A 25792-nucleotide genomic window follows, 5' to 3' on the forward strand; every position below is an offset into this window, starting at 1 on the left:
AGAGTTCCTGGAACCCATGTGACCTTCAGGGCTTGGAAACAGGCAGGGGTGGTGGTAACCCATTTTATGAATAGGAAGACTGAGCTCCTGAGGGCTTCCGTGGTTTGCCCAGCCTCCCGAAGCTGAAGTGACATTGCTGACGGGGTCCTCCCCACCCTGAGGCCCGCCGGGGAGCGGGCTGCAAGAAGGGGATGCAGGAGCAGCAGGGACAGGTTCTTGCTGGGGAAAGGAGGTGGCCGTCCTGCCAGTCAGGGATCCCCCGGGGTAGGAGAGCCGCTGAGGGTCTGGCCAGGCCAGCTCTGTGGAAGGACGCTGAGTCCCTGCCAGGTGGAACTCTGAGTCCTCTGCTGCCTGCCACCCCCTCTCCCTCCCATTCTTGCTCCCATTAGAGAGTGCCCTGACAGAGGAGGACACGCACGCAGGAACTTCCAGCCTGATGTTCTCACCCTCCTGTCTGCTGGCTGACATTGGCCACTCGGCCCAGGACGCCCGTCTGCAGGGCCTGCTGCTGCTTGAAACTGCGTGAGAGGCCTGCTGGCTGGCTCTGGGGGTGACCTTGAGAGCCCAGGGTCTCAGGGGACCTGGGTGGGGCCTGGACTCGGGGGGCTGGAGTGAGGGTATGCAACCGTGGCCAGGGCAGTGACACGGAGCCCGTGAGATGTGTAACAATGATCTTGACTGACATTATCCGCCACTGAGCATGTTTTCAGCTCCTGCCGTAGGCTGCTTGTGAAGGCCTGGGCAGGCACAGGAGAAACGACCTGCTCTGGCCTGCGAGTTTAGGGTGAAGTTGGGGGAAGAGAACTAACCAGCACAGTGAGAAACCTAACATTCTGAGACATTCCAAGAGGCACAGGAGTGGTTATATTCCAAGTGCAGAAAAAAGAGAGATCCCGGAGTCACGGAACATCTAAGACAGGCTTCCAGGAGCAGTGGGCTTTGAGCTGAGCCTTGAAGGATCAGAGGTATTTGGATCCATGGAGAGAGCAGAGGGTAGTGGAAGGCTCTAGAACCAGGAACAAGCAGCTCCAAACAGGAGGAGTTGAACTGGGGAGGGTGCGTAAGCAGATGGACGGGCAGGAAAAGGCCAGGCCGGAGGGGGTTGGGGAAGGGGTGGGGTGGGGTCGATGTCCCCCTGTGAAATCCAGAAGATTTCGGAGTCAGGGAGGGATGTGGTCAGAGTGTGACTGGAGGAAGATTTTTGTTAAGAGGCGAGGCAGGCGGTCGGGGGCAGGACGGGAAAGAGCTAATGCCAAGTCTGGCACTGACATCAACAGATCCCGGTTCTGGGCCCAGCTCTGCCCCAGCGGCTGGTGCACCTGGGCAGGCCACTTCAAACTAACGGCTTTCAAGTCACAGGCTGTGACCCCTTACTGAGTTCTGAAACCAACCTGGTGTGTCCCAATAAGCATTTAAAAAATATAGATGAAACGATGACGTCCGTCATGGTGAGGTCAGTATTGTCTCGTGAAACCTGTTTCGGATGTCCACCTACTTACTCATCTGTATTGGGTTGTGATGGGAAATGTGTCACTATGGCAGAAAAAGTGACACTGACAACAGTGACCAATGAAGGTTCGGGGCCCGTTTCCCAGCCCTCACGGGAGGGTACTTCCAGGTGCCCGCACAGCCTGTTGATTCTCTGTGAAACCAATGCAGTGGGGCAGAGCATGTTGGTCCAGACGCTGAGAGAGGAGGGTCTGGGCAAAGGCACTTCAGGTCAGCTGAGGTCGGGGGACGGCTGGGGGAATCTCCCACCCCGCTTAGCCCCTAGCTGGGTCTCTGTTCTGGCTTTTCAGAGCCTTTGAACGGAATGGTCCTGCGGGGCAGCGACCTCCAGGAAAGACAGACGGGGGGGATGAATGCTGTTCATTACCCCCATTTGTGCCCTGATGTAAACTGGGGCACTGAGGGCCCTTGTGTCCGACAAGAATCCGTCCTTTCTCCATAGGATGTGTTTTCCAGGGTCCCGAGAATGGGCCCCATTGTGGCCATGTGGCTAGTCCAGAGAGGCCGGAATTCCTGCCCTGGGCGAAAAAGCCGAATTCCTGGGGAGGGAAAGGGTCTTGGGGGCCCCCCAGGCTGAGTCTCAGAGAGGTCCATGCCAGGGCTACGGCACAGCCCAGAAACCTCCCTGGCCTTGTGCTTATCTGCCGAACATCCCAGAGCGTCTCTGCCGCAGCTCCATCCACAGCAAAAAGACAAAGCGCTGTCTATCTGTCTTCTCTGGCTGGACTCACCATGTTGGGCAAAGGCCCTGAGCATGCTGCCAGCCCGCGGATAGTTCCACTGTGTCCAGGCCTCAGAGCAGAGGGTTAAGAGTGTGGGTGGGGTGGAGCCTGGCTCAGCCACTTGCCACTCGGTGACACAAGCAAGTCACTTACCCTCTCTGGACTTTCAGTTGTCAAAGGGAGACATAAATACCCTACGTTTGTGGTGGGAATGACGTGAGACCATGTGCAAAGCTCTTAAAACAGAACCTGGCACTTGGAGAGAACCTGGCCGAGAGCCTGACTTCACAGCAGGGGCTCGATGGAGTGTGGATGGCGGCCAGGATATAGGAATTGCTGACGGGCCCATCCTTGTGGGTATGGACTTCATGAGGCTCTGGCCCTATTGCCCAGGGGGCCAGCTCAGGACCCTGGAAACAATGGGTCTGGGTCTCCACTTGTGTGCATGCCAAGAAGTCCCACCTGGATGGCAGCTGATGAGCAGTCTGTGGAGGAGGGGGAGGCGGGGGTGCAGGCACAAAGCTGGTTTCCTCGAGGGAAAATGAGGCTGCTCAGCCCTCTGGCTGCTGAGCGCTGTGAGCCTCCCACAGGCTGCCTGAGCCTCAGCACCCTCTGCTGCCTGGCTGTAGGTCTCCCTGGACTTCTGGAAGGGGCAGTGACAAAATGCAAAGGTCCTGGAGAGAGGAGGACAGAGGGGGTCTTCCATGTTTGCAGGCTTTCCCGGTCTGTCTCCAAGGACATTTGTCTGTCCACCCAGTTGTCCATGTCTTAACTGAGACCCAACCCAGTCTTGTGTCTGAGCAGAAGACACAAGAGTTCTGCCCTCACAGAGCACACTGTCTAGCTGGGAGCGACAAGACAAACACGCGGGAAAAGAAAACATACAGTCACTTTGTGATTTGATATCCCGGTCAAAAGGATTTGTTGTATAGGAATTTCCTGGGAAGGGGAGGTCAGAGGGGTCTGGGGCAGTTGGGAAGGGCTGTCTAGAAGAGGGGGCTCTAGAGCTAGCCTTGAAAGATGAATATTAGAAAGAGCAGAGGCAGGAAGGAGGTTTAGGTGGAAAGGAGGAGGTGAGCAAAGGTGCAGGGGCAGGAACAGATATGGGATCTTGCGTGCGTGTGTGGGGGTGTATGTGTGTGTATTGGCGTGTGCTCGTGTGTGTGCTAGGAGCAGAGGGTGAGGAGACCTCAGGGAGGCTGTCTGCCTGGGGCGGGGGTGGGCAGGACCTGCACCTGGGGCTGGACTCAAGTGAAGGCACATGGCTTAGATTGTAGAAGAAACTTGATGGGAGAAACCCAGGGGTGATGTGTGTAACAAAAGGTCTTCCCCTAGAAGGTGGCAGCACTAAGCTCCGCGACAGTCCGGTTTCCATCTGGTTCTGCTTTTCCCTGTGTAGCCTGTGGGATGGGCACTTGTTTCGGGGAAGACAGAAGACTGCTTTGGTCCACACTATAGTGGCCCCTTTTGCAGAAGTGTGCATGATCTGTGTGTGTGTGTGTGTGTGTGTGAGTGAGTGAGATACACACTGGGGCCGCACTGCTGAGCAGACCTCCAGGTTGGCCCCCGGCTGTAGGCCACTCGCTCCCCAGCCCTGGCCTAACTTCGAGCTAGGCCAAGGGCTCTCTGCTTCCCACAGCCGCCCAGGAGCCTCCAAGGCCCAGCTCTGCTTGTTCCTGCCTGGACCCACACAGTGAGCAGCGGGGAAGCAAGGCTATTTGCGCTCATGGCCTCCTCACGCGCCCTCCCACCCTCTCCAGTGTTGCACAACATTCCAGCCCAGAAAGTCCGTTGCGATTCTGACCCCCCATGGCACCGAGTGTCCCAATTCTGTCCCCAACACCCAGTGGTGCCCCAGCCCGAGCGGCCCAATAGAACGGTGATCACCGATAGAAATGGCCTCCATCGGCACTGGCCAATCTGGCGGGCACTGCCACTTGGAATGTGGCTAGTATGACCCGAGAACTGATACTCTGATCTAGCACAAATTTTAACTTAAATAGCCACAGTGCACTGCCCAGTACATTGGACAGTGTGGGCTAGACCACTGAGCTGAACGCGGCTCGTGCGGGAGATGCATATGTAGGCAGCTGCCTGTCTTCAGATCCCAGCGCTGCCAGATCGTTCTGAGGGTCTCTGTCTTCCTTTCTGCTCTGCAGACTGAAGAGCCCAATAGCACCCGCCTAACTGGATCGCTGGAGGACAAAAGAAGTTGATGCCTGTGAAGTGCCTGGGGGCCAGCAGGCTCGATAAAGGCGAGAATGCCTGAGCCCCCTGCACAGCCCACTGGCCCCACCGCCCAGCCACAGAGCCCCGCACAGGCCCAGTGGCTCGGGGTGGGGGCGGAGCGGCTTGGGGAGGACGTGGGGAGACGGGCCTGGCTGGCCCTAGCGGGGTGGGACAAGGCTTGGGGTGCCTGTTTAGAGACGAAGAAACCCAGGCTTGGGGGGGAGGGAGGGTGGGGAAAGCCACTTTGCCAAGACCATGTGGCTGGTGGGTGGCAGAGCTGAGTGGTTCAAGCCCCATCTATGTGGCTGTTAGATTTTCCTATTCCCCAGGCAGCCCAGCTGCTGCCAGGCTGCCAGGACTCCCGGGGGCCTTGGCCCTCATTGGTTGGAGGCAGCAGGGGTGACAGCCAAGTGTGGGTCCCCCTCATAGCTGGCCCAAGCAGTGTTGCTCCATGAAGGAGCAGGCAGCTGCCACACTTGGGATGCTCCAGGCCAACCTGGGCCCACAGCAGGCTGGGGGCTTCCCAAGGGCACTTCCTCAACTACTGCCTCCCCTGAGCAGCATGTGAGAGAGAGGGTGGACCCAGGAGTCTCGAAAGATACCAAACCGGGCTGCCCAACGTGGTGGTGGTGGGGGGGGCCCAAGACCTGGGTTTCAGGTTCAACTCTGTCTGAACCAGAGCATAACCTGGGGGATGGCCCTCTCTCTGTGCCTTGGTTTCCCTGACTGAAAAAATCAAGGACTGGGCCCCTCTTAACTTCTGCAGAGAGGCCTCCAGCTCCGGGCCCCAGACAGGCCTGCACGCCACGTGCCACGGACGGGCAAGCCGGAGCCCTGGGTACCGGCTTCCTGCTCCAGCCCTCCTTCCAGCACTGAATGTGCTCTCTCCTCTGGGTCAGCCGGGCTCCAACCAGTGAATTCACTGCTCTCCAGGACACCCATTGTAGATCCCTGTGGGCCAGCCCTGGGCCACCACCTTCATCCTCTGCTTTGTAATGACACCTGAGCGTCTGCTGCCAAGAAGTCCTCTGTGGCCCTGGAGGAGGCCTGAGCCCTTGGACCCCAGAGCATGGAGGGGAATGGGGAGGGGGAGGCAGGGGGGGGGTCGGGCCTTAGTAGGCATCACCACTGAACAGCCCTCCCACACCGAGTGAGCCCTTCTTTCCCAAAGATGTGTGTGGGTGTGTGTGTTGGGGGAGGGGGGATACTGCTATTATTGCTGTTATTATTATTATACTGTAATTGACGAGAATGGTACTTTTTCAAGCATTTACGTAAGACCAGCTACCAAACTAAGCCCTTGACATATACCAGCTCATTTTATTCTCACAACACTCCTATGTGGTAGATTCTCTTATTTCCTCCATGTTACAGAAGAGAAATGGAGGATCAGGGAGGGTATGTGACTTGCCTAAAGTAACACAGCTAGTGAGCCCAAGTTGTCTTAGTATAGTGCTCCAATCATTTACCTCCTGTGGCTGTAAGGACACCTTAAAATCCAGATATGCTAAATTAAGAGTAGGTAGGGAAAAGGTAAGATGGAGGCAAAGACTTGGGGTCAACACCATACAACACCATCGAGTTGTAGACACTTTCTTGGGGAGGTTACAACTTCAGCTCTCGTGTGAGGAAGGGGACCCTGGCTAAGACATGCGGTGCAGTGTCCCCGACCACCCACTCAGGGAGGCGGTGGTTTCTGACTCTAATGTGGCCTATCCAGAGCGCCCTGGCGGACGAGTTTCCCTGGGCAGCCTCTTGGAGGCTCTGCCTCGGAAGGGAGCCTCCAGCAGGCCCGGACTGGGTCTGCAGCCCGAGGACAGCCCGGCCTCACGCAAGGGCAGGTTTGACAGTCTCCAGAGGGGCTGTTTCTCTTGGCAGAGTTGTCATGAATTCTGGGAACAGAGACGCTGGCTGATGCTGTCCTGGGCTCTGCCTCCCTCCAACTTTCTCTCCTTCGGACGCCTCCAGAACCTGGCCTGGCATGGCACCCTCTTTTCCTTTGTAGTTCTTACATTACTACGATGTCTTTGCTGTCTCCTCCCCTCCACGGCAGGCCGCAGGAGGCAGGCCCGGTCTCCCCAGGCCTCACCCAGGGCAAGGCACAGCAGGTGTTTGCTGAATGAAGGCACCAATGTCCTGACCACGGGCAACCTGGCTCGGGGCTGCCGGGGGCTTCTGAGGGGCTGGCCAGAGCTGCGGCATGATCCTGAGCTGGCCTTGGGCAGACCCTGGGTCTCTACCCTCCACTCCATTTTCCCCGGCGAAGCCCAGTGGAAGTGCTGCTTCCTGCAGGGGGTCCTCCTTGATGACTATGGGTGGGTCAGCAAATGTGGATGTTAGTGTGTATAAAATGCCGAAGTACTTGGACAGTCTCTACATGCAGAGTTCACCCTGATGGCTCAGTGCGTTTCCCCTCCATTGGTGAGGATGGCCTTGGTGTCCTGGGCTCCATCCCCTGGCTGTGACGTCATGCAGGGTTGCCATGGGAACTACCGGGCCAGCACAGCGAGGCTGCAGGCTCTTGCTGACAGCCTGCATTCTGCTGCGGGATGTGTTAGTGCCTCACATGGGTCCCTCCCTTCCCCAGCTGGACCACAGTGCCTCCTTTGCCTGGCTCCCCTGTGGGCCCGAGTCTGAGAACAAGGGCACGCGTGTGCTTAGGAAGGGCGGCCTGTTTAAGAGGCTAGCTCAGTAGCGAGCTGAGATCTGAACCCAGTGCCAGCTGAGTCCTAAGCCAGTGCTTGGAACCGCCACGATCCTGATCTTTGTATCCTTCCTGTCTATCAGCCTTCCCACCCTCCCGCTCAGAAGCCTCCAAGCCAGCACTCACAGGCCTCCATCAGGCCAGGCCCTCTCCCTCCAAGCAAACTGGTAACCTGGGTTAAGAGCTGTGAAGAAAAGGGAAAGGTTGCAGAGATGGAGAGAAAGTGTGGTCTCTCTGAGGAGTGAGGATTCTAGGAGAACATGAGGAGCAGATGGAATGGGGGCGGGGGCTGGGGCCTTCAGGCTGGGGATGGGTAGGGAACCAGGCCTCCCAGGCCCAGGCCACCTCGAACCTGCCTGGAAGTCATCCTAAGCACCATGGAGAGCCATGTCAGTGGTAACTTACACAGGCTCTTTGGAAAGCCCCCTCTGGCTGCTCTTTAGAGGTGGACGGGGGAGGGGGGAGCAGGAGAGCCGGAGGAAGAAACCTCAGTGGGTGCATAAAAGCCCTGCCCTTGGGTGGGACCACCAGTCCTTGGCCAGCTCCCAGAACTCCCTATGGGATGAGGCCCCAGTGGCCCACAGGGCATCTGGTTGATCATGCACTACTTTTGGCTGCCTTCCCTCCCCTGCCTAACTTCACTCCCTCACTGGCGTCTCCTGGTATCACCTCCCAAATAAACTGCCTGGGTTCAAATCCTCCCCAGACCTGCTTCTGCAGTATTCTGAACCGAGACACCTGCTTCTCCCTGTCTCTGACATGAAGTATCCACTCCCCTCCACCCCACTTGCCCACCAAGATCCTCATAGTCTGCTGGACCTAGCACATGACCAACACATAGTGGGGGCTTTACCCAGACATGCCAACATGGGGACAACCCACGTCCCCTGTCCTCTGGCTCTCAGGGTGGCTGCCTGCAGCCCTGCCGGCCTCTGGGAGGCTCTGACCAGTAAGACAGTCTCACAGGTGCCCTCTCTTGCATGAAGTGGGGGCCAGAGCACTTCCTGCCATTAACCTTAAATTCTCTGGCTTGGCAGGCACCGCCTTCTGTAATTGGGAGCCTGCTTCTGCGTAATTAGATCAGACCTGACCACAGTCCAGCTCCCACTTCCCTGGCCATTCAGAGACGCCGGCCCCTCCTCCCAGCCATCAGGTAGGCTTTGATTCGAGTCTCCGTAAAGGTAGAGCTCGGGCCGCCAGGTGCCCTTCTGTGCACCAGCATGCAGGATGCTCTGGAAATCAGCTGGGGAAGTTTCCAAGAGCCAGAGGAACACTGGACTCAGTCAAACAACGTGGTGCTAGTCCAGTTTCTCTGGGTGACCTTGGGCAAATCATTGCCCCACCCCACCCCCCAACCCTGCAGAACCTGTCAGTGCAACGTGAGGGCAGGGCTGGAGGCTGTCTGAAGGCTGGGGCTGGGGGCAGCCCTCCCCTCCTGCCTCTCAGTGGGATGCAGCCCAGACCCGGACAGCAGAGGCTGTTTGGATGGCTCCAGAAATGGCCAACTGACACGGCTGCGTGCTGAGCGTCGTGAGGGCACTGGCTGGCCAGGCCTCTGGCTCCTCCCTCACCACGTCGCAGCCCAACAATGGCAGTGGCAAAAATAGGTCCCAGGGATTATGAGCACGTGCCAGGCAGTGTGCTAAGCACTTGGTGAGCTTTACTGAGGGTGCGAGCCAGGCTCTCCCACCGGACTGCCGGATTCTCATCATCTCTGCCACGCATCAGCTTTGCAAGTCACATGACGTCCCTTTGCCTTAGTGGGTTTAACTGGAAATTGGGGAAAATAAGGTTGCCCACCTCATGGATAGATGCAAAAATTAAATGAGCTAAAACACATACATTGCTTTCTGCTAAACCCCTGCCCTGCCTGCAGGTTGCCCCAGTAGAGAGTTGCTCATCTTGTGGCTTAGCCCCTAGGCCTGTTGCCTGTGCCTACTAGCCTTCCCAGATGCCCTGTGGGGTGAAACCGTATGTGCACTTCCTGGGGATGGGGATGAAGTGCAAGGTGAGCACCCGAAGCCCTCCACCCGAGGCCCCCACTCAATGGCCAGTCCATCTCAGAGCAGCACTGAGAAGGTGAAGCAGGCCTTGCCCGTGTGCTACTGAACAATTTGTGCAAGGGCCAAAGCAGCCAGAACTAACAGAAGGTCTAGAAATCAGAGCAGAATACAGTAGAGGAAAAAACCCAGTCTCCAGGAACATACATCTCCTCTTCCCAGACAGCAGCAAGGGAAGGGATGCTAATGGGGGCTCCTTTTGGGGAAGAATTAAAAACCTCCCTCGGATCCTTTTAGTTCTAAAAACTTGGGCGCCTGGGTGGCTCAGTTGGTTAAGCATCTGCCTTCCGCTCAGGTCATGATCCCAGGGTCCTGGGATGGAGTCTGGCATCGGGCTCCCTGCTCAGTGGCGAGCCTGCTTCTCCCTCTGCCCCTCCCCCTGCTCTCTTGTGCTCTGTCAAATAAATAAATTAAACCTTTAAAAAAAAAGTTCTAAAACTGGATTGTGGGGATGGTTGCACAAAACTCTAGAAATTTACTAATAGTCATTGGATTAACTGTACACTTAAAATCAGTGGTTTTTGTCTCATGTCAATTTTATCTCAATAAGGCTATTTGAAAATAAAATCTCCTGCCTAGCCTCAGGTAGGGAGAGCCTCAGGCTGTGTGTCCCGGGGTGGGGCAAAGGGAAGGGGGGTCCCATTAATTCAGGGTTCCTCATGTGATAAATGGGCCACGTGATAGAGAGGGAGTGAGGGGGGCTTAAGGGCTTGGTTTGATGCTGGGGTCAGAGCTGGGCCCAAGGAGGGCCCAAATCAGGTATCAGTATGGGCAGCACCTGGCTTCCCTTTCAGGACGACAGAGTGAGGCTGGTTCTGGAAGCATGTCAGAGGTCTGAGCCACAGTAGGAAGGCCCTCCTGGGAGCTCTGGAGGCTGGGGGCCGGGGTCTCAGGGAGGGTACCCGGAACTGGCCCTGGGGCTCCTAAGCCTGGTAACTTTTCAAGGATGTGGGCTGACAAGAAGCCTGGGCTCCCCTTAAAGAGTCCCCACATATGGAAAGTGCCCTCATCTTGTACCTTCAACAGCCCCCATCTGTGACCACAGCAACCATGGGGTCCTAATTCAACTATTCTGCCCTCTGGTCAGATACAGGGTCCCAACTGGCAATTTGGAGCTAGTCACCCTGGCCATGGTCCCCATGCTTCTCTCCATCACACACCCATGTGTGGTTAGCTGGGTGTAGATCTGAAGTTGGAAGGGTTTGAATCCAGCCTCTGACACTTACTAGTTGAGAGGTAACTTAACCAACATGAGCCTAAGCTTCCTCATCTACAGAAAAGGAGGCATAAATCTCACAGAATTATACTGATGGTTAAACAAGATCATGCTCAAGGACCCAGCACAGTTTTTGGCGGTATCAGCCAAATCTACGGGCATCTGCCCCAACACAGGCAACTGTAATGCCCCAAATTTCCACAAGGTGGAGCGAGATACACACAGATCCCAAGTACTAAGTCACCCAAAGTTAAGAGGTGCCTAAACTCCAATCTACAGGGCTTGTGAAAGGCAAGGGTCACATGACCTGCAGAATGCTTGTCTCTTCCACATCTGACTGTATCTATGAAAGTCTTTCTTTCCCATAGCCATCAGGCACCCCTGCAGATTCCAGTTGCTATATGCTTGGAGCATTGCAATAGCCAGCGGGTCCTGATAAGATCACAGAATGCCAGAGCCAGGAGGGACCCTAGAGAACCCCAAATTTTGCTCCTTCACCTGACGCTGAAACACAGGAAGGGTTAATGACTGTCCAAGGTCACCCCCTGGACACTGGATGCCTCAGGCCCAACTCCTCTGGCCTAGCCCTAGCCAACGCTCTCAGTCTCCAGGAAGACAGAATTTCTTTCAATTCCTTCAAACTGCCCAGTCTCAGGGACTCTCTCTGACCTGAATGTCCCTGTCTCCCATTCCCCTGCAGTGGGTGTCTCTGGCCTCACCTCTCCAGGGAGGCTGCCCTGACCACCTCACCAGGCCAGCCTACTGCTGTGGATGGCCCAGCACCTGTATAATCACTTGTTTGGTTTCTGCCACCTCCACGGGATTGGCAGCTGTTATAAGTCCCATTTTACAGGTGAAGAAACTGAGGTCTTGGCGTTTAAGTAATTCTCAGGCCACGGAGTAGGTGGGGAAGGAGCCAGGGTACTAGCCAGAGCCCTATCGTGCTCTGCTGCCTCCCACAGAGGCAAGCCAGGCCCTGCTTGTGCTGTCTGTCCGCTCAGACCACAAGCTCCCCACGGGGAGGGCTGAGCTGTGTCCACTTCCATGGCCCCGTGCCTCACGCCAAGAAGATGATCAAAAATGCCTGAATGAGCAAATGCCTCCTGCCTGGATGCCAACCGAGGGAGCCCTAGGCTAGGAGGCTGAAGACCTGTGTTCGAGGGTCAGCTCTGCTATGGACTCCCAGTGGAGGGGTAGCTAACCAGAGGACTGGTTACAATGGAGGGGTAATAATTACAAGGGAGGGGGAATGGAGACACCCTCGAACATGACATAACTGCAAAGCAGGCATCCGGGGCTCTGTGGGGGGGCTCAGCCTATGGCCTTGGGAGCAAGGGAAGGGGCCCATGGGGGACCGTCTTCCTGAGGCTAAGATTTCAGGGAAACACACACACCCCCGGACCCCTCCACCTTTCCTATCCCACCACCTCCTTCCCACTCCCACTCGAGAGAGCTGAATCCCTGCGCCAGGCCTGAAAACGGAATAACCCTCTCTCTGTAGAGCCTTTGCTCTTAGCTGGGCTGTTTAGTTGGCCTCCCTGCACTTCCCACCCAGCACGACCATCGGGCCCTCAGAAACTCTTGTTCCCCAGAGCCAATGCCCCTTTCAAGTGGGTTGGAATCAGCTTCCTATGGGCACCTTCCTCCCACCTGCCCACCCAGGGCAAAGGGGGCCCCGGCAGGGGGTGGGCACGGTCTGCCTGCATAAAGTTCTGTGCTGTTCCAGCCCCCAGCTCCCAGTGGACCCACGGTCCCTCCATCCAGCTGGCTCTCTCACCTCCACATAAAGAGACTATTTGTATACTGCCGACGGCAGAGGGGCTGGAGGGACAGTGTGGGCCACGTCCCAGGCCAGGTGGGTGGTGGCAGAGCCTACTGGCAAGGGTCTCACCGGGACTCAGCAAAGCACAGGGCGAGTGGGCTCTCCACTCCAGTTCCCAGGCCACCCGTGCCCCCGGGGAAGGCCAGGAACACGGACCCCTCGGAGTTCTTGACTGCCGGTGGGGTGCCTGGGGGCGGAGGAGGGCAGCCGCACCCCACCATCAGCACCAACCCTGGCAAGTGCTCGCAGAGCTGGCCACTTCCATCCTCCAACCTTTCCAGAGCCGCCCCTCTGCACCCAGGCCTGGGCTCTGGAAGAAAGGGAAGGAGAACGGAAGTTCCTGTGAACGAGCCGCGCTGGGTCAGGCGCTCTCAAGGTGCTTACGGGCATTAGCACCCTGAACCTTCCCATTACCCCACCACGTGGTTACCGTTGGCCACTTTCACAGACCCAGAGGCTTTCACAGATTTGGAGAGGTGGAGTGATTAATTCAAGGCCAAAGCAGAGCTGGGTGTTCTGACTGTTGTCTCACAACCTTCCCTTTGCCTCCCAGGGAAAAGGAGAGAAGATAAGCAGCTACTGTGTGCTCCACGCACATCATCTCCTTTAATTCTCTTCCACTCCTAGGCAGGTGGGTGTGACTTACAGAGGAGGCGCCATTATCAACCCGAGGTCACCCTGCCATCGGCAGCGGAGCCTGGATTCTAACTCAAGACATCAGGAGTCAGACAGGAGCAAAGCAGTCAGCCTACCTCCGGGCCTGATCTGGAATTCAACTGGGACAGAGGACGGGGTGTCCCCTGGAGGAGCCTCCCCAAATTCTCAGGGTCAGCCTGTCTGCACCACCCCCATACTCTCCGTCTTCTTCCTGGGTCCCCAAGGCAGGGCTGGCAAAGCTCCTCCTGTCCTCCTGGCCTGTTTTCCCTGGGGGAGGGCAGCCACAGCCTCCATCCCTTCCAAGATACAGACGGGAAGGAGGCCAGGAGACCCCCCGGAGGAATGTCTTTTCTTGGGCCTGCCCTCCCGCCCGCCCCAGCCCCAGAGTCTCTGTCTGCTTCTGATCTTCCCTGTCCTCCATTCGTGGAACCCTTGCTCAGCGCCCTCTGGGTCAGCCCCCACTCCGGACACAACCCCTGGCCTCTGCCCGGAGCAGGCCTCCTGGTGGGACAGCCTCCCTTTCTCGCTGGTCTGCCGGGCTGCCCCGTGGCAGGTGGCTTCCCAGAAGCCGGCACTCCGGGCAGACTGGGGCAAGGACAGTTCTGGGCCCACAACCTTGTACCCCAGGTCTCTCCCAACATTGGGCCATTGTTCCATTGTTCCAGTCCAAAACAGAGGGTGGCTCTGTGGCCTTGGGGCTGAACAAAAACCTGTTTAGCGAGGCTCTGCTCCTCCCATGCAAGTTCAAGAATTTGACCAGGAGCCTGGCTGGCTTCCTGGGAAGAAATAAGCTGAGGAGACAGGCCTGAGCCTAGAGCTGAGAGGGGGCAGCAGGGAGCAGGAGACCCTCAGCCTGCCTCGTGGGCCCGCCACATGCCACTTGCGCGTAAGCGGTGAGCCCTGCCGGGCAGCAGACAGACGCGTGGGACGCTAAGCGTGTGACAAGAGAGAAGCCCGGCAGCCCAGCCTAGCCTCTGCTTTCCCTCTGTGATGGGGGCGGGGGGGGCAAATGTGCGTATGCTCACCCTGCCATGGGCTTGGGTAGAGAGCAGAGGGTCAACCATAGTTGGGTGGCACAAGGAGGCTGCAACACAGCCTGGGGACCGTGAGTGACAGACCAGCTTCTGGCAGCCGTGCCCTCCCTCCCCGGGGGAGGATGACGCAAGCCCCGGCTGACCGCACTCACTGGTGCCAGACTGCCAACCTCCCCCACAACCCTTGGGCACAGGTGCCATGGTGATTCCCACTCTACAGATAAGGAAACTGAGGTACAGAGAAGCAAGAGGTAGAGCTGGCTCCTGAACCCAGACCAGTGACTCCAGAGGGATCAAGAATACTCTTCACTTTGCTCCCATGACTGTGGGCAGTTTTATTGACAATTTTGTTAAATGGCCTCAGCTTTGTTGGGGCCCAGCCACAGAGGGCCAGGCCCCAGAGACGTGACCTCCCATGGTGGGAAGGACCCAGGAACAGACGCGTGGGATACGGTCAGTGCCACCCCTGCGGCAGCCGGGGGTAGCCTATAGGTCGGTTTTCCAGAAGTAGTCCTGTGGCAGGTGGGGAGGGGGGCAGGACACTGCTTCAGGTGGAGGGGACAGCAGGCCTGGGTTTGGAGGCTGGCAGTAGCTGGCTGCACTCTGGTGACAGGAGACTAAGAATAAGGGCAGAGCTGCTGGCCCAGGAGGCCAGAGAGATGCAAAGGCAGGTCTCAGGCCTTTGTGTGTGTGTGTGTGTGTGGAGAGGGGGGTCCTCATGGGGCTGGACCTCTCCCTGGTTTGACCCTTTCCAACAGGAATGTACATCAACCCAGGGCCCCGAAGACAGGCCTCATGGAGGTCCCTTTGAGAACCTTTGGGTTCACCCTTTAAATTAAATGAGAATTTAAACTTGTGAAAAGAGGCATTTGCTGGGTCATGTGGCTGACTCTGTCGGAAGTCCTGCCAAGCCAGCCTGGGCCTGCCTTAGCTCCCCTTTGCCATCGCGGACACCACATGGGACTCAGAGCACAGGTACCCACTTCTTGGGGGGCCTCCTGCACCAGCGGAAGCCAGACCAGCGGGTCCCTGGCCCCCCCAGCCCAGCCGGGGGTCGGTCCTCCGGGGGCTCCAACACAGCAAAGCCTGGGAGGGCGGAAACGGCAGGTGTGGCCCCAGGACCCTGCCGGGCGGGCCACGTGCCCTGCCGAGTGTGCCCTCGGGCACTGCGGGGGTACCAGCTGTAGCTGCCAGGAGGCCAAGCTCTGCTGGGTGTCGGAGTTAACCCAGGATTTGTGTGGCACTGGAGTCCCTCGAGCTCCAGGGCTGCGTCTTTCTCTGCCTCCTTCAGGGTGTGGCGACTAAGGCTGTCCCAGAGTCCCCGGAGAGGATGCGAAGAACATCATCACTAGCTTCTCTCACCCACCCCACCCCCCCCGACCCCTCATTACCCTGGGGCCATGTGCCGCGGGCTGGAGGGGGAGATGCTCAGTTCCCTCCCAAGGTTGTGTGTGTGTGTGTGTGTGTGTGTGTGGTGGGGGGTGGGGGATGGGGGTGGCTGACCGGACGGTGCCCCCCATTCCCAGGCAAGCGGGCCTGTTCAAGGTCTGCCTCCCCGGCTTCTCAGCTGTGTGGCCCGGGGCAAGCCATGTACCACTAGGGCCTCTGTTTCCCCATCCACTAAATAGGGACAATATTACTGACTTCAGGGGCGGCCTGAGATTTAAATGAGATAATACACAGAGTACAGAGGACGTAACCAAGAAAGCTAACATCTTCCTTTGCCTTTCTGCCCCCCCCATCAGGGTACTCACACATGCATACACATGCATACACGCATATGTACGCACACACATACACACCTGTGGGTGTTCCTATTCAACCACTGGGCTTCCCCAGAACACATCTTCCTCAAAAAGAAATCAATTGTCCAAGGGGCCAAGGCTGGTCTCCATGTGCCCTGGCCAGGTGGGGACCAGGAGGGGGCGCTTCGAGGAGGGGGCCGACTTAGGCAGCACGAGCCGAGTGCGGGGTTAGGGCCGCCGAGTGCGGGGTTAGGGCCGCGTTAGGCGCGGCAGCCGGGAGCCAGCCTGCCGGGTTTGGACTCCGGCCCTGCCGCCTGCCAGCTGGCTGATGAGGTAAGCTACGCCGGCTCTCTGGGCCTCGATCTCCTCCGCGGAGTCCCGTCACGGGCTGTCTCCCGTGTAAGACTATAACAAAGGCTGAACGATCAGTCTTTCCTCTGGCAGATGTTTTCTGAGCACCTGCTCTGGGCGCCGGGGATATAGCGTGAAGGGGACGGGTACAAGCTTCCGCTCCCCCAGAACCGACATCCCAGTGACAGGGACCGACAGTCACCACCGTGCGTGCACAGGCCACGTGTGGACAGGCCATGTGTGGGAGGTGATGCGTTCTCCCCAAGGAAGGAGGAAGCCAGGAAGGGGAGGGCAAGCGCCGGGGGATTTTAGCCGAAGGCCAGGGCCCGCCCTGCTGCGCAGCGGTTTGAGGAAAGACTGGAAGGAGGTGTGGGGACAGGCCAAGGGGCTCACTTGGAGAGGGGCCACGGGGCCCAGGCAGAGGCAAGAACCAGTGCAAAGGCCCCAAGGCGGGAACAGGGCTGCCAGGGGTGGGCAGCAGCCAGCAGGCCAGAGCAGCAGGAGAGGAGCCCGGTGGCGGAGCGGCAGAGGGTGCCGGCGGAGGGAAGGGGGGGCCAGGCTGAGGGGGCCCTGACTCTGAGGGACGTGGGCGGCATGGGGGACTTTCAGCGGAGGAGCCACATGATCTGACGCATCTTTCTAAATGATCCTTCCTTCCGCTAGGTTGAAAATGGACCACAGAGAGAGCACGGGCAGAGGCAGGGAGGCCGGACTCCATGGGAGGACCGGTGAGAGGGTGGCTCGGGGTGGCAGCAGGGGAGATGCTGAGAGGCAGCCTGGGTCCGGAAACCCTCCGAGGGCAGTATACACCAGACGTGCTGAGGGGATGGCGGGGTGCGGAGGGAAGGGACGAATCCGGGCCAGGCTTTGGGGTTGGCCCAGCAGCCGGTGTTCGTCGCGGGAGGCGGGAGGACGGGAGCTGCCTCGCTGGGGTGGCTGCACGAAGACGGGGCGCTACCGCTACCGGGGCTGCGCTGGGTCAGGCTCACCTGAAGTGTCCGTCTATAAGGAGCATCCTTTCCGTGTGGGGCTGGTGGTCTAGAGTCAGGCTAGCTGTTCAGAAGAGGACCCTGCTCTCCCCCGACAGAAGCCCCTGAGCGGCCCAGGGTCAAAGCCGAGGGGCGCGGGCCTGCTCCGCCTCCCCCGCCGAGGCGGGGCTGCCACAGCCTTGCCTCCCCAGCAAGATGCGGAAGGGACCCAGCTCCCCCCGCCCCCAGGCCCTGTGCACACCGCGGGGCTCCTACAGCAGCACATTTGAAAGAGCCAGGGGCTTATCTGCAAGATGCCAATTAAATCCACAGGCTTTGATAATTCGACAAGCCGCTCTACAGTCGCCCCCCGAGTCAAAATACACTGTTACTTGATCCTGTGTTTATGTTTCAGGATGGAGGGGGAGGTGTACTGCGGCCGGCGGGGAAGGTGCAAGCAGCTCGAGACGGGGGGGGGGGGGGGGGGGGGCCCTGGGCGGATAAATCGCCAGCCTGTCAGGCCAGGGTCACCTACGGGTCTGGGCTCTTAACGGCAAGCACGCCGTGGTCTGGAACACACGTCTCTCTTGGCAGTTCCTGGAGGCTGAGCGTGGCCAGGGAGGAGGAGCCCTTCAGAACTGCCTGTCCACAGCTGACCCTACTTCCTGAGCCTCAGGTCTGTCTCGTGCTGGAGGGCTTTCTGGTCTCAGGCCGTCTCTTGCCAGACTAGCTGTGAACCAGCCCAGGTGGCTGGCAGCACCTCAAGAAAGAGGCCGATAACCCCACTGCCATGGTGACTCGGAGGCAAATGCTTTGTGACCCCTCCCTGCAAAAGCCAGGCTGTGATCTGCAGGGGGGAGTGTGCACTGAGCCACATTCCATTCTGTTCTACAACCTTCCATGAACAAAACTGCTGAGTCCTTCCTATGGGTGGTCTTCATCCACTTGTTATCTCTGTCAGCCCTCTTGACCATTCCATGAGTCCCGCGTTATCATGTGTTAGGGATGGGAAAACAGAAACACAGAGAAGTTGAGCCAATGGCCAGAGATCACCGCCTTGAGTGGCAGGCCCTGACCCCAGAGACTGGCTCTGCAAGGCCATGCCCACTGCCTCACCAATGCACCACCGTCTCCCCACGCCTGGCTAGCATCATTCCTGAGGGCCTTCTGGAAACGGGCAAAAGGCCAACCTATTGCCATGAGTGCGTAGGTGGAGAGGTGAAATAGGACCAGTTTATGTAGCTGACTGGCAGAGAACGGGGCTGAGGGGCACGGATCAAAGGCAGGGTCAGTGATTTTGTGGCGATGGACCTGCCCCTTCACCCGACAGCAACGATCCCTCTCCCCTCTGGTGGGCACGTGATCATATGGGACTTCAGGGACCATCGCCTGGGGAGGGACATCTCTTCTCTCCCCATGGAAGGAAGAATGGAAAGGAAAGGGCAGGCTGTGAGAGACCATCACAGCTGGATGGACCGGGGCCACTGCTGGGGTCTCAGGAGCCTTCCTCTGCCCTGAGAGAGTGAGGACGGCTAGGGCAGCAGCACGGAGAGCGACACAGAGAGGCGTCAGGACCCCAGTCCCCCTGACCCCTCCCAAACCAGGGAGGCAGGCGGGAGCAGTGGGAAGAGTACGGGCCTCTGTGTGAACCTGAAGAATCTGGGTTCAAGTCCGGGCTCCCGCTGTGAGCCTCTGTTTCCTCATCTGTAGTGTGGGGATAAGAATCTAAGTCCTCTCTCATGAGCCTGACACATAGCAGGTGCAGTGAGAGCAGTGCTTCTCCCTCTGGTGGAACACACATTTCTATCTCGTTTTGTTGTTTACGAAGCTCTTGCCCAGCCCTCATGTCCTCTGACTTTCACAGATAACCCCTGGAGGTAGCAAGAACAGGGATTCATCACTATTCCCTTTTTCACAGGTGAGGGAAATGAAGCTCAGGGAAGCCATGGGAGTGACCTGCCTGGAGGTTGTGTGGCTAGTAAGCAGCAGAGCTGGGGTGTGAACTCATCCTCTTCTCTGTAGCTTTCAACGAGTCTGCCTTGTGAGCCAGTCACTGAGGAGTTTCTGATGGTTTGTAGCATTTGCTCGTTTCTTAAGCCCGTGGCAGCCATCAGAGAGATGGCAAGACTCTGGGCTGGGTAGGTTTTTCTCCCCCAGCGGGTCCAGGCCATTCCAGGCTCTTGGTCTTCTAGTATGAGTGAAAAGAGAAGGTCCCCTTTCGGCAGGACTGCCATGTATGGGTGTGCAGATGGTGCGCTTTACAATCTCCGTGGACACTGTTCCCAGTGCAGTGAATGGTGTCCCCAGAGCCACGCAATGCACACCCTTGTCTTCAGACTTCTCCTCCCCCGTCACCAGATGGCCTCTGGCCTCTTCCCACCTGTCCCACATCACTCCTCCGTACAGTTCTTCCCCTTCCCTCTGGAGTACCCACCCCCTCTGCGTCTCTGCCACCCATCCTGGTACTTTAAGATTTTAGGGGAAAAGAGACATTGACTGAGGTGATCTAATAGTACCCCCGACAGTCCTCCCCCCATCCTCTAGCCAACACACTTGCCTGCCTGCCTTCTTCTGCTCATCAGCTCCTGGTGGAAACCAGAGTTTTGTCTCCACTGAGAACCTGGTCAGGTGAGGGAACTGTTCTGAGCAAGAGAGGGTGGCCCTCACAATGGAGTCTGGTCACGTGTGTGAGAAACCAGCATGACTGGGTATATCATCCTGACACCAGACCCAGAGCATCCTGATTCCAGAGAAGAGACACCTGCCTGGTTCCCCATGTCTCCCCGAACATGGAAATATCAGCCAGCATGGGGGCCACTGGGAATCAAAGATTTGGGTTCAAGCCTCCTGCCTGTCACATACCCAACCAGCTGTGTGACGTGGGGAAATCACCTAAAGTCACTGGGACTCAGTTTCCTCCTCTGTAAACACGGCTACTCATGTCTATCATGAACTAGCCCAGGAGTTATTCAGCAGGCGAGTTCTCAGCCTGGACAGCACATGCCTCCCCGGGCCTGCATTGCATCTGGGAGCTTGGTAGCAGTAACAATTAAGAGCAATGACTGCTAATCCTGGACATCTGAGCAGAGGGACCATTAGACTTTCTTCTACCTCATCTGATCCTTACAGTAACATGTGAGCTAGAATGAGTGTGCAGGAAAACCTGCTCCCCAAATGCAGAGACACCCTTACTTGCCAGCCCTGGGGTCAAGGGAAACGAGGAGCAAGCTTTGGCAATAAGAGCCTGGGGAATAATGGTCCATATCCCTTTGGTCAATCTCCTTTTCCTTGTGTCTCCACATCCTGAGCCTCTCCAGGCTGCCCTCAGCTTTGGCCCACACCTCAAAGCACACAGAAGAGACCTGAGTTACCACTTACTCTTTCGGGGGGTTGACATCCTCCGGTCGGGCCTCAAAGAACCGAAAGACTTCATCACACTGTGAAATGTGGGGGGGGCAGCCGGACAAGTGCCTGTGGAAAGACAGGAAAAAAGGGTATTAGGTCTGATGAGAACCCAAAGCAGGGTCACCCTGGGCTGTCAGTGACGGCAGAGGCTCAAGGATGGTGCCGTGGACGACACAGTCGACCAGCCAGCCGCCCACCCAACCAGACAACTCATCAACAAATCAACTAATTGGCTAGCTAACAAAACAGCTCTCCATCCACCCCATCCACTAGCCAACCAGCCAATTAATCCACTAACCAACTAGTCAACTAATAAAAATAACTCATCAGTCAACCCCAATCTATCAACCATCCAGCCAGCAATTCAACCAACCAACCACTCAACCAGCCAGTTCGTCCACTAAACAACCAGCCAACCAAACCAAAAACAGTGTCCATTGATCCCTAGGTCTCAGGGCCCTCAAGGAGCTAGTCATTCTGCATGAACCCTGAGAGAATTCTCTCCTGGCCACAGAGTAAGCCCAAGATCCTTAGCCTGACAACCCAAGATCTTATTCTACCAGCCTCGTCTCCTATTAGCCACATTCCAGGATCGCCAGATAGTCACTGTCCCTAAATACTGACTGCACAATTAATTATTTAATGACAAGCAGATAATTCTAGCAAGGACAACAGGGGGCTGTGACAGAATCCGACGGGACCTAGGACGATTAGCAGAGAGGGGGGTTTAGGAAAGACACTCTGACACTGAGAGGAGAAGATGGTCACCGGGTGGGGATAACTGTCCAGGTAGGAGCATGGGCCGGCTGTGAGCTTGTCCTCCAGGGAGTCCTGAGCATCTGCTGTTGGAAAGTGAGCCGTGACAGCCAGAGGTGGTCAGAGCTCCTGCTGCGCACCAGCGCATTCTCTACCCCTCGTAGCCTGGGGCACCGGGGACCCCTGACCTGCCCAACATGGAGGCGGGGTGGGGGTGCTGTCGTGAGACCAGGTGAAGCCCTGCCCCTGGCCACTCCATTCCGTATTCAGAGAAGATACTGGAATGGTTCTTTAGTACAAACAGACAGGAGAAGTCGCTGCCAAAGCAGGGCTGAGGGCCCGGGCCAAGGGAACTCTGGGACAGGGCCAGGAGAAGGGAGAGGGAAACTTGGGACTGTGGGAATTGCAAAGGACTGCTCATTAGGAGGCTCCAGGTATGTGGTCAGCTGAACAGGAGCCTGTCATGTGCCTGTGCCTCCCTGGGCCCCCTTCACTGGGGCCGCTTCAGGTGCCGTGACCCGATCTGGCAGCTCCCCTGTACCGAGGAACGTGCTGGGGTTTCCATGTGCGGAGTCACTGGGAACCTCATGATGGTCCTCTTGAGGGCAGACCTCAACCTTATGTTACTGATAAGGAGGTGGAGGCTCAGAGAGGCCACGTGGCCTGCCCACAGGCCCTGTCAAAGGTGGGAAAGAACTTGCTAGAAGGTAAGCTCCATGCAGTCGGGATTCTGTTCTGTTGACTGTGTGTCTCCAGATCCCAGAAGAGTGCCTGGCACAGAGCAGGCAGGCAAGAAGTATTTGCTCAAACGGATGAATGAAGAAGGGTTTTGCTGTGCCAAGCCCAATACCCAATAGTAGTGGGACATGATAATGGGGCAAAAAAAAAAAAAAAAAAGCACATGTGGTCTTTGACTGCAAGAAGAGAAGTCTAATGTTAAGGAACGGGGAAGCAATTGTTCAATTCTTCTCTGAGCTGGTCAGGAAACCATGCAGGTGCAGCACTGAGCACCAGGCATCCCACCACGATGGTCCTTTCTGATGTCATACCTGCACCTGGGCAAGATGAGACAAGACCCGACTGTAGCAGGTAAGACAACACTAGGCAACTCACAGCTGTTCTTTCTAGAGCCCATGGCTTTCCAAGGGTCTCTAACACATCCCATCCCCACGAACAGCCAGGAAACAGAAAAGAAGGGAAATGAGCATTTAATGGGCAACTACTGTGTTTCAGGCACCATCCTGGGCCCCTTGACCCCACTCATCCAACAAACAGTGAGGGCCTTTCAGTGTGTGCGTCTGACATGGGGCTGTGCCGGGGGTCCCAGGGATGAGTCAGACGCAGCCTCTGCCCTTGCCAGAGCGCGTGTGATGACGGGTCGCTGGAGGTAGACATTCTGTCCTGGAGGCAGACATCCTTGCCTTTGTTTATGACGGGGACACTGAGGCTATTGTGCTAATGTGCAGAATTAGAAGGTAGAATGGGTGCAAACTGCCCCCAAAGCGTCCAGGTTTTCACTTAACCTACCTAACCTGTTTTCTCCCCCAGGGAGGGTAGAGGGAAAAGGAAAAGAAAAACTGAGGAAGGAGAGAGAAAGAGGAAGATAGAGAGACACACAGAGAGAGAGAGAGAGGGAGAGAGACAAAGAGACAGAGATAGGTAGAGACACAGATGGAGAGACAGATATACAGAGAGAGAGAGACGACAGACAGGGACAGAGGGAAAATCAGGCCTGTACGCACAAGGCAGAACCTAAGGGCTGGGCTGGGCTGGGCTGGGCTGGGCCGGCAGGACACAGGAGGGAAACCATGACCAGGGACCCGGGCTGCGTGTAGACTCACTGCCAGGGTGACCTCCCTGTAAGGAAGAGGGAAGGGGGCCAGGGCAGGTTTCCAGCCGGCCCAGAGCGCTAGCACCCTCCCGGCTGAGCACACTGCCACCCACCCGTGGCGCGGGCCCCGGCCGGCTAAGGGCTCACGCAGCCCCAGCAGCGAACACAGGGGCTCTTCATGCCGACAGAGACCGGCATTCCGGGGGCAGAGGACGTGTGGGCCGTGAGGGCCTCAGACAAAGAGGCCTTTTGGTCGAACCACCGAGGCATCTTTATTTAACAGAGAGCCCCGGAGGGAGCCGCATGGAGGGCTCATCCTGACTTCAGGCTGACGAGAGGCTCTCAGCTCAGGGCAGCTCCCATCCGTGCTACCGCCAAGCCCTGTTCTGGCCAAAATCATTTGGCAGGAGGGCTAGATGCTGAGCAGTCAGTCCCCGGGGCCTGGGCCAGTGATGACTGCCAGAGCTGGGGAACCCCCCAGTCCAGCCGTTCTGAGAGGAGCAGGTGGGGGCCATACATGAGTATTTCCAAGGACACCACCCAGGCCTAAAACTCTGCCATTGGACATTCAGGATTTCTGCCATGGGGTGGTTAAGTCGGGGCCTCAGGGCCAGCCAGGTTTGAGTCCTGGCTCTACCATTCATGGGCTGTGTGATTCTGAACGTGTTGCTTGCCCTCTCTGAGCTCAGTACAATGGGTTTGACATGGCACTATCTGTTAGGAGGCTAAGTGAGACCATAATGAGGAGGAGCCTAGCACAGTGCCTGGCACTGAGTAAACATTCCGTAAATTTTAGTTGTTGCACTATTGTCCTTGTTATTGTTCTCTAGGTGAGTGCAGTGAGGCATACTAGGAAGAACACTGGCATGGGAGTCGGGAGACCTCAATTCGAGTTCCAATCCTGCCCCTATATACTTGCTACGTGAGCTCACCTCACCTCTCTGGTTGTCATTTCTTCTAGAATAAAGCAGACTAGCTCTGGAATCTCATGCTATCTCATGGAACACCTGTTTGAGAAGGTAAAATGAGTTTTGTGGGCACATGTGAAATGGTGCCTTGTAGATGCCCACCTTGGTCATGGAGATCACCATGTTCATTAGTATAGCAAAGGCTCTGAGAAGTCCTGCAGGGAAGAAACCTATCGGGCTTTGTTTAGGTCAGCATTTATTAATAATCTTGACATGCTGGGGGATTGGCTCATTTAATCATCACATTATGACTAATTCCAGTTTTACAGAAGAAGCAAATAAAGCACAGAGAGGTTAAGAAATTTCTCAAGGCCACACAGCCAGTAAGCAAGATTTTCAGTGAGGCCATCCGAGTCCAGAGCCTGTGCTCCGTCTGATCTTCCGGTCTATACTGGCTCCAGCACTCTACCCACAGGTCTCTGATTATAGAGCAGGTCCTCCAACAAGTCCTACTAACAGTCATGGAACACAGCTGGGATGAATCCAGGCTACGGACATTCTGAAATTTCTTCCAGCTCCAACAGCCCACAGCTCCAGCACTGCAAACAGCACCGTTATGAGTCAATTCAGTGTCTGACCTATCATTCAATCTGACCGAGCCTCTCGATTCAGGTTATGTGGGAAAAGCTGGAATGAGCATAACCTCCCAGCCCTCAGCATCTAGGGAGGGGGCATTGCCCCGTGGGGCTGCTTAGAGTATGCAGGCCCCTGTCCCACGTCAGTTGAGCTGACTTCAGTCCCTTTCTGACCTTGCCATTCCGTGGTCCAGGGGGTCCGTGAGCTGGCTAAGGGCAGATCTGGAGAAACGAGGCAAGGGAAGGAGCCGAGGGCAGTGGGTGCCTAGGGCTGGGGGAGACTGGTGAAGAGGTGCTAAAGAGCCACCCAGGTTTGCCATCAGCCAGTCCTTCCAGTGCCCCCCTTCCCCAGTGCTAAACTGCCCTGAGGTCTCTAGCTCCTGGCCTGCCCCACACCATTTTCTGGGAGCCACTGACATGGGCCACCATTTGCACTGTGTCATCATTCTAGAAGACGCATTTTCAGATAAGAGAGAGGGTGGCTGCATTGTGTACCTCTGAGACCTCCACCCAGATGTGGCTGACACAAGTCTGGTCTCTCCAGTGCGGTGGCATGGGAGGGGGCCCCAGGCAGACTGTCCTCAGGCCTTCTTCGAAAGGACCCCCTCCACAAAGCCCACCACTCTGGGTAGGTCTGTCCAAGGACAAAAAAGTTTTACATTTGGCAAAACAACCGTGGGCATCCTGCTCTTTCCACGGGATCAAACATTTTCCTCTTTTTAGGAACATCATTTTGATTTCTGATCAATGGAAATCTTCTGGGTAAAAGCCCAGGGACTAAGGGTGGGGTGGGGGCGTGGCACAGGGGGCTGGAGTCCCATCCATCTGGCCGCCCACTCCCTGCCCCCAGCCCCACCCCTGGGCTGCCTCTGGCCTGCCTGGACTGTGTCTCCTGGATCCCCATCTAGGAAGCTGGGCTCACGGGACTTCTGTGAATCAGTATTTCAAACACAGGAGTTCTCTTTCTGAAGGACGGAGCTGCAATCCTTTTGAAATGGAAATAGCGTCTCGTTCGCAGCAGCAAGTGAAGCCCTGTCACAAGGGCTCCTTGTACATCGGGGCTTTGGGGACATGTCACCCTCCTGGGAGGTGTCCTCTGCTTGTGTGTGATCTTTGTGTCTTGTCGGCAGATGTTGGCTGGACACCCACATGAGGCCAGGCTTCCTGCTTGTTATTGGAGACACAAAGATAACAGACGTGGCCTTCAAGGAGCCTCTGGTCCGGAGAAGGTGGACAGACA

General features: G+C 56.9%; 1 protein-coding gene across 1 annotated transcript in view; it reads right to left on the minus strand.

The window, feature by feature from the left end:
* The window catches only part of SH3PXD2A (SH3 and PX domains 2A), a 235373-nt gene that overhangs the window by 86987 nt on the left and 122594 nt on the right, over positions 1-25792 (minus strand). The window contains 2 exon segments of the mRNA XM_035028500.1: positions 20396-20472; positions 20474-20488. Coding sequence (XP_034884391.1) covers positions 20396-20472; positions 20474-20488 — 92 coding nt within the window.

Source organism: Mirounga leonina, unplaced genomic scaffold (assembly GCF_011800145.1).
Source record: "Mirounga leonina isolate KUSES-001 unplaced genomic scaffold, KU_Mleo_1.0 Mir_114, whole genome shotgun sequence".
NCBI classification, from domain to species: domain Eukaryota; kingdom Metazoa; phylum Chordata; class Mammalia; order Carnivora; family Phocidae; genus Mirounga; species Mirounga leonina.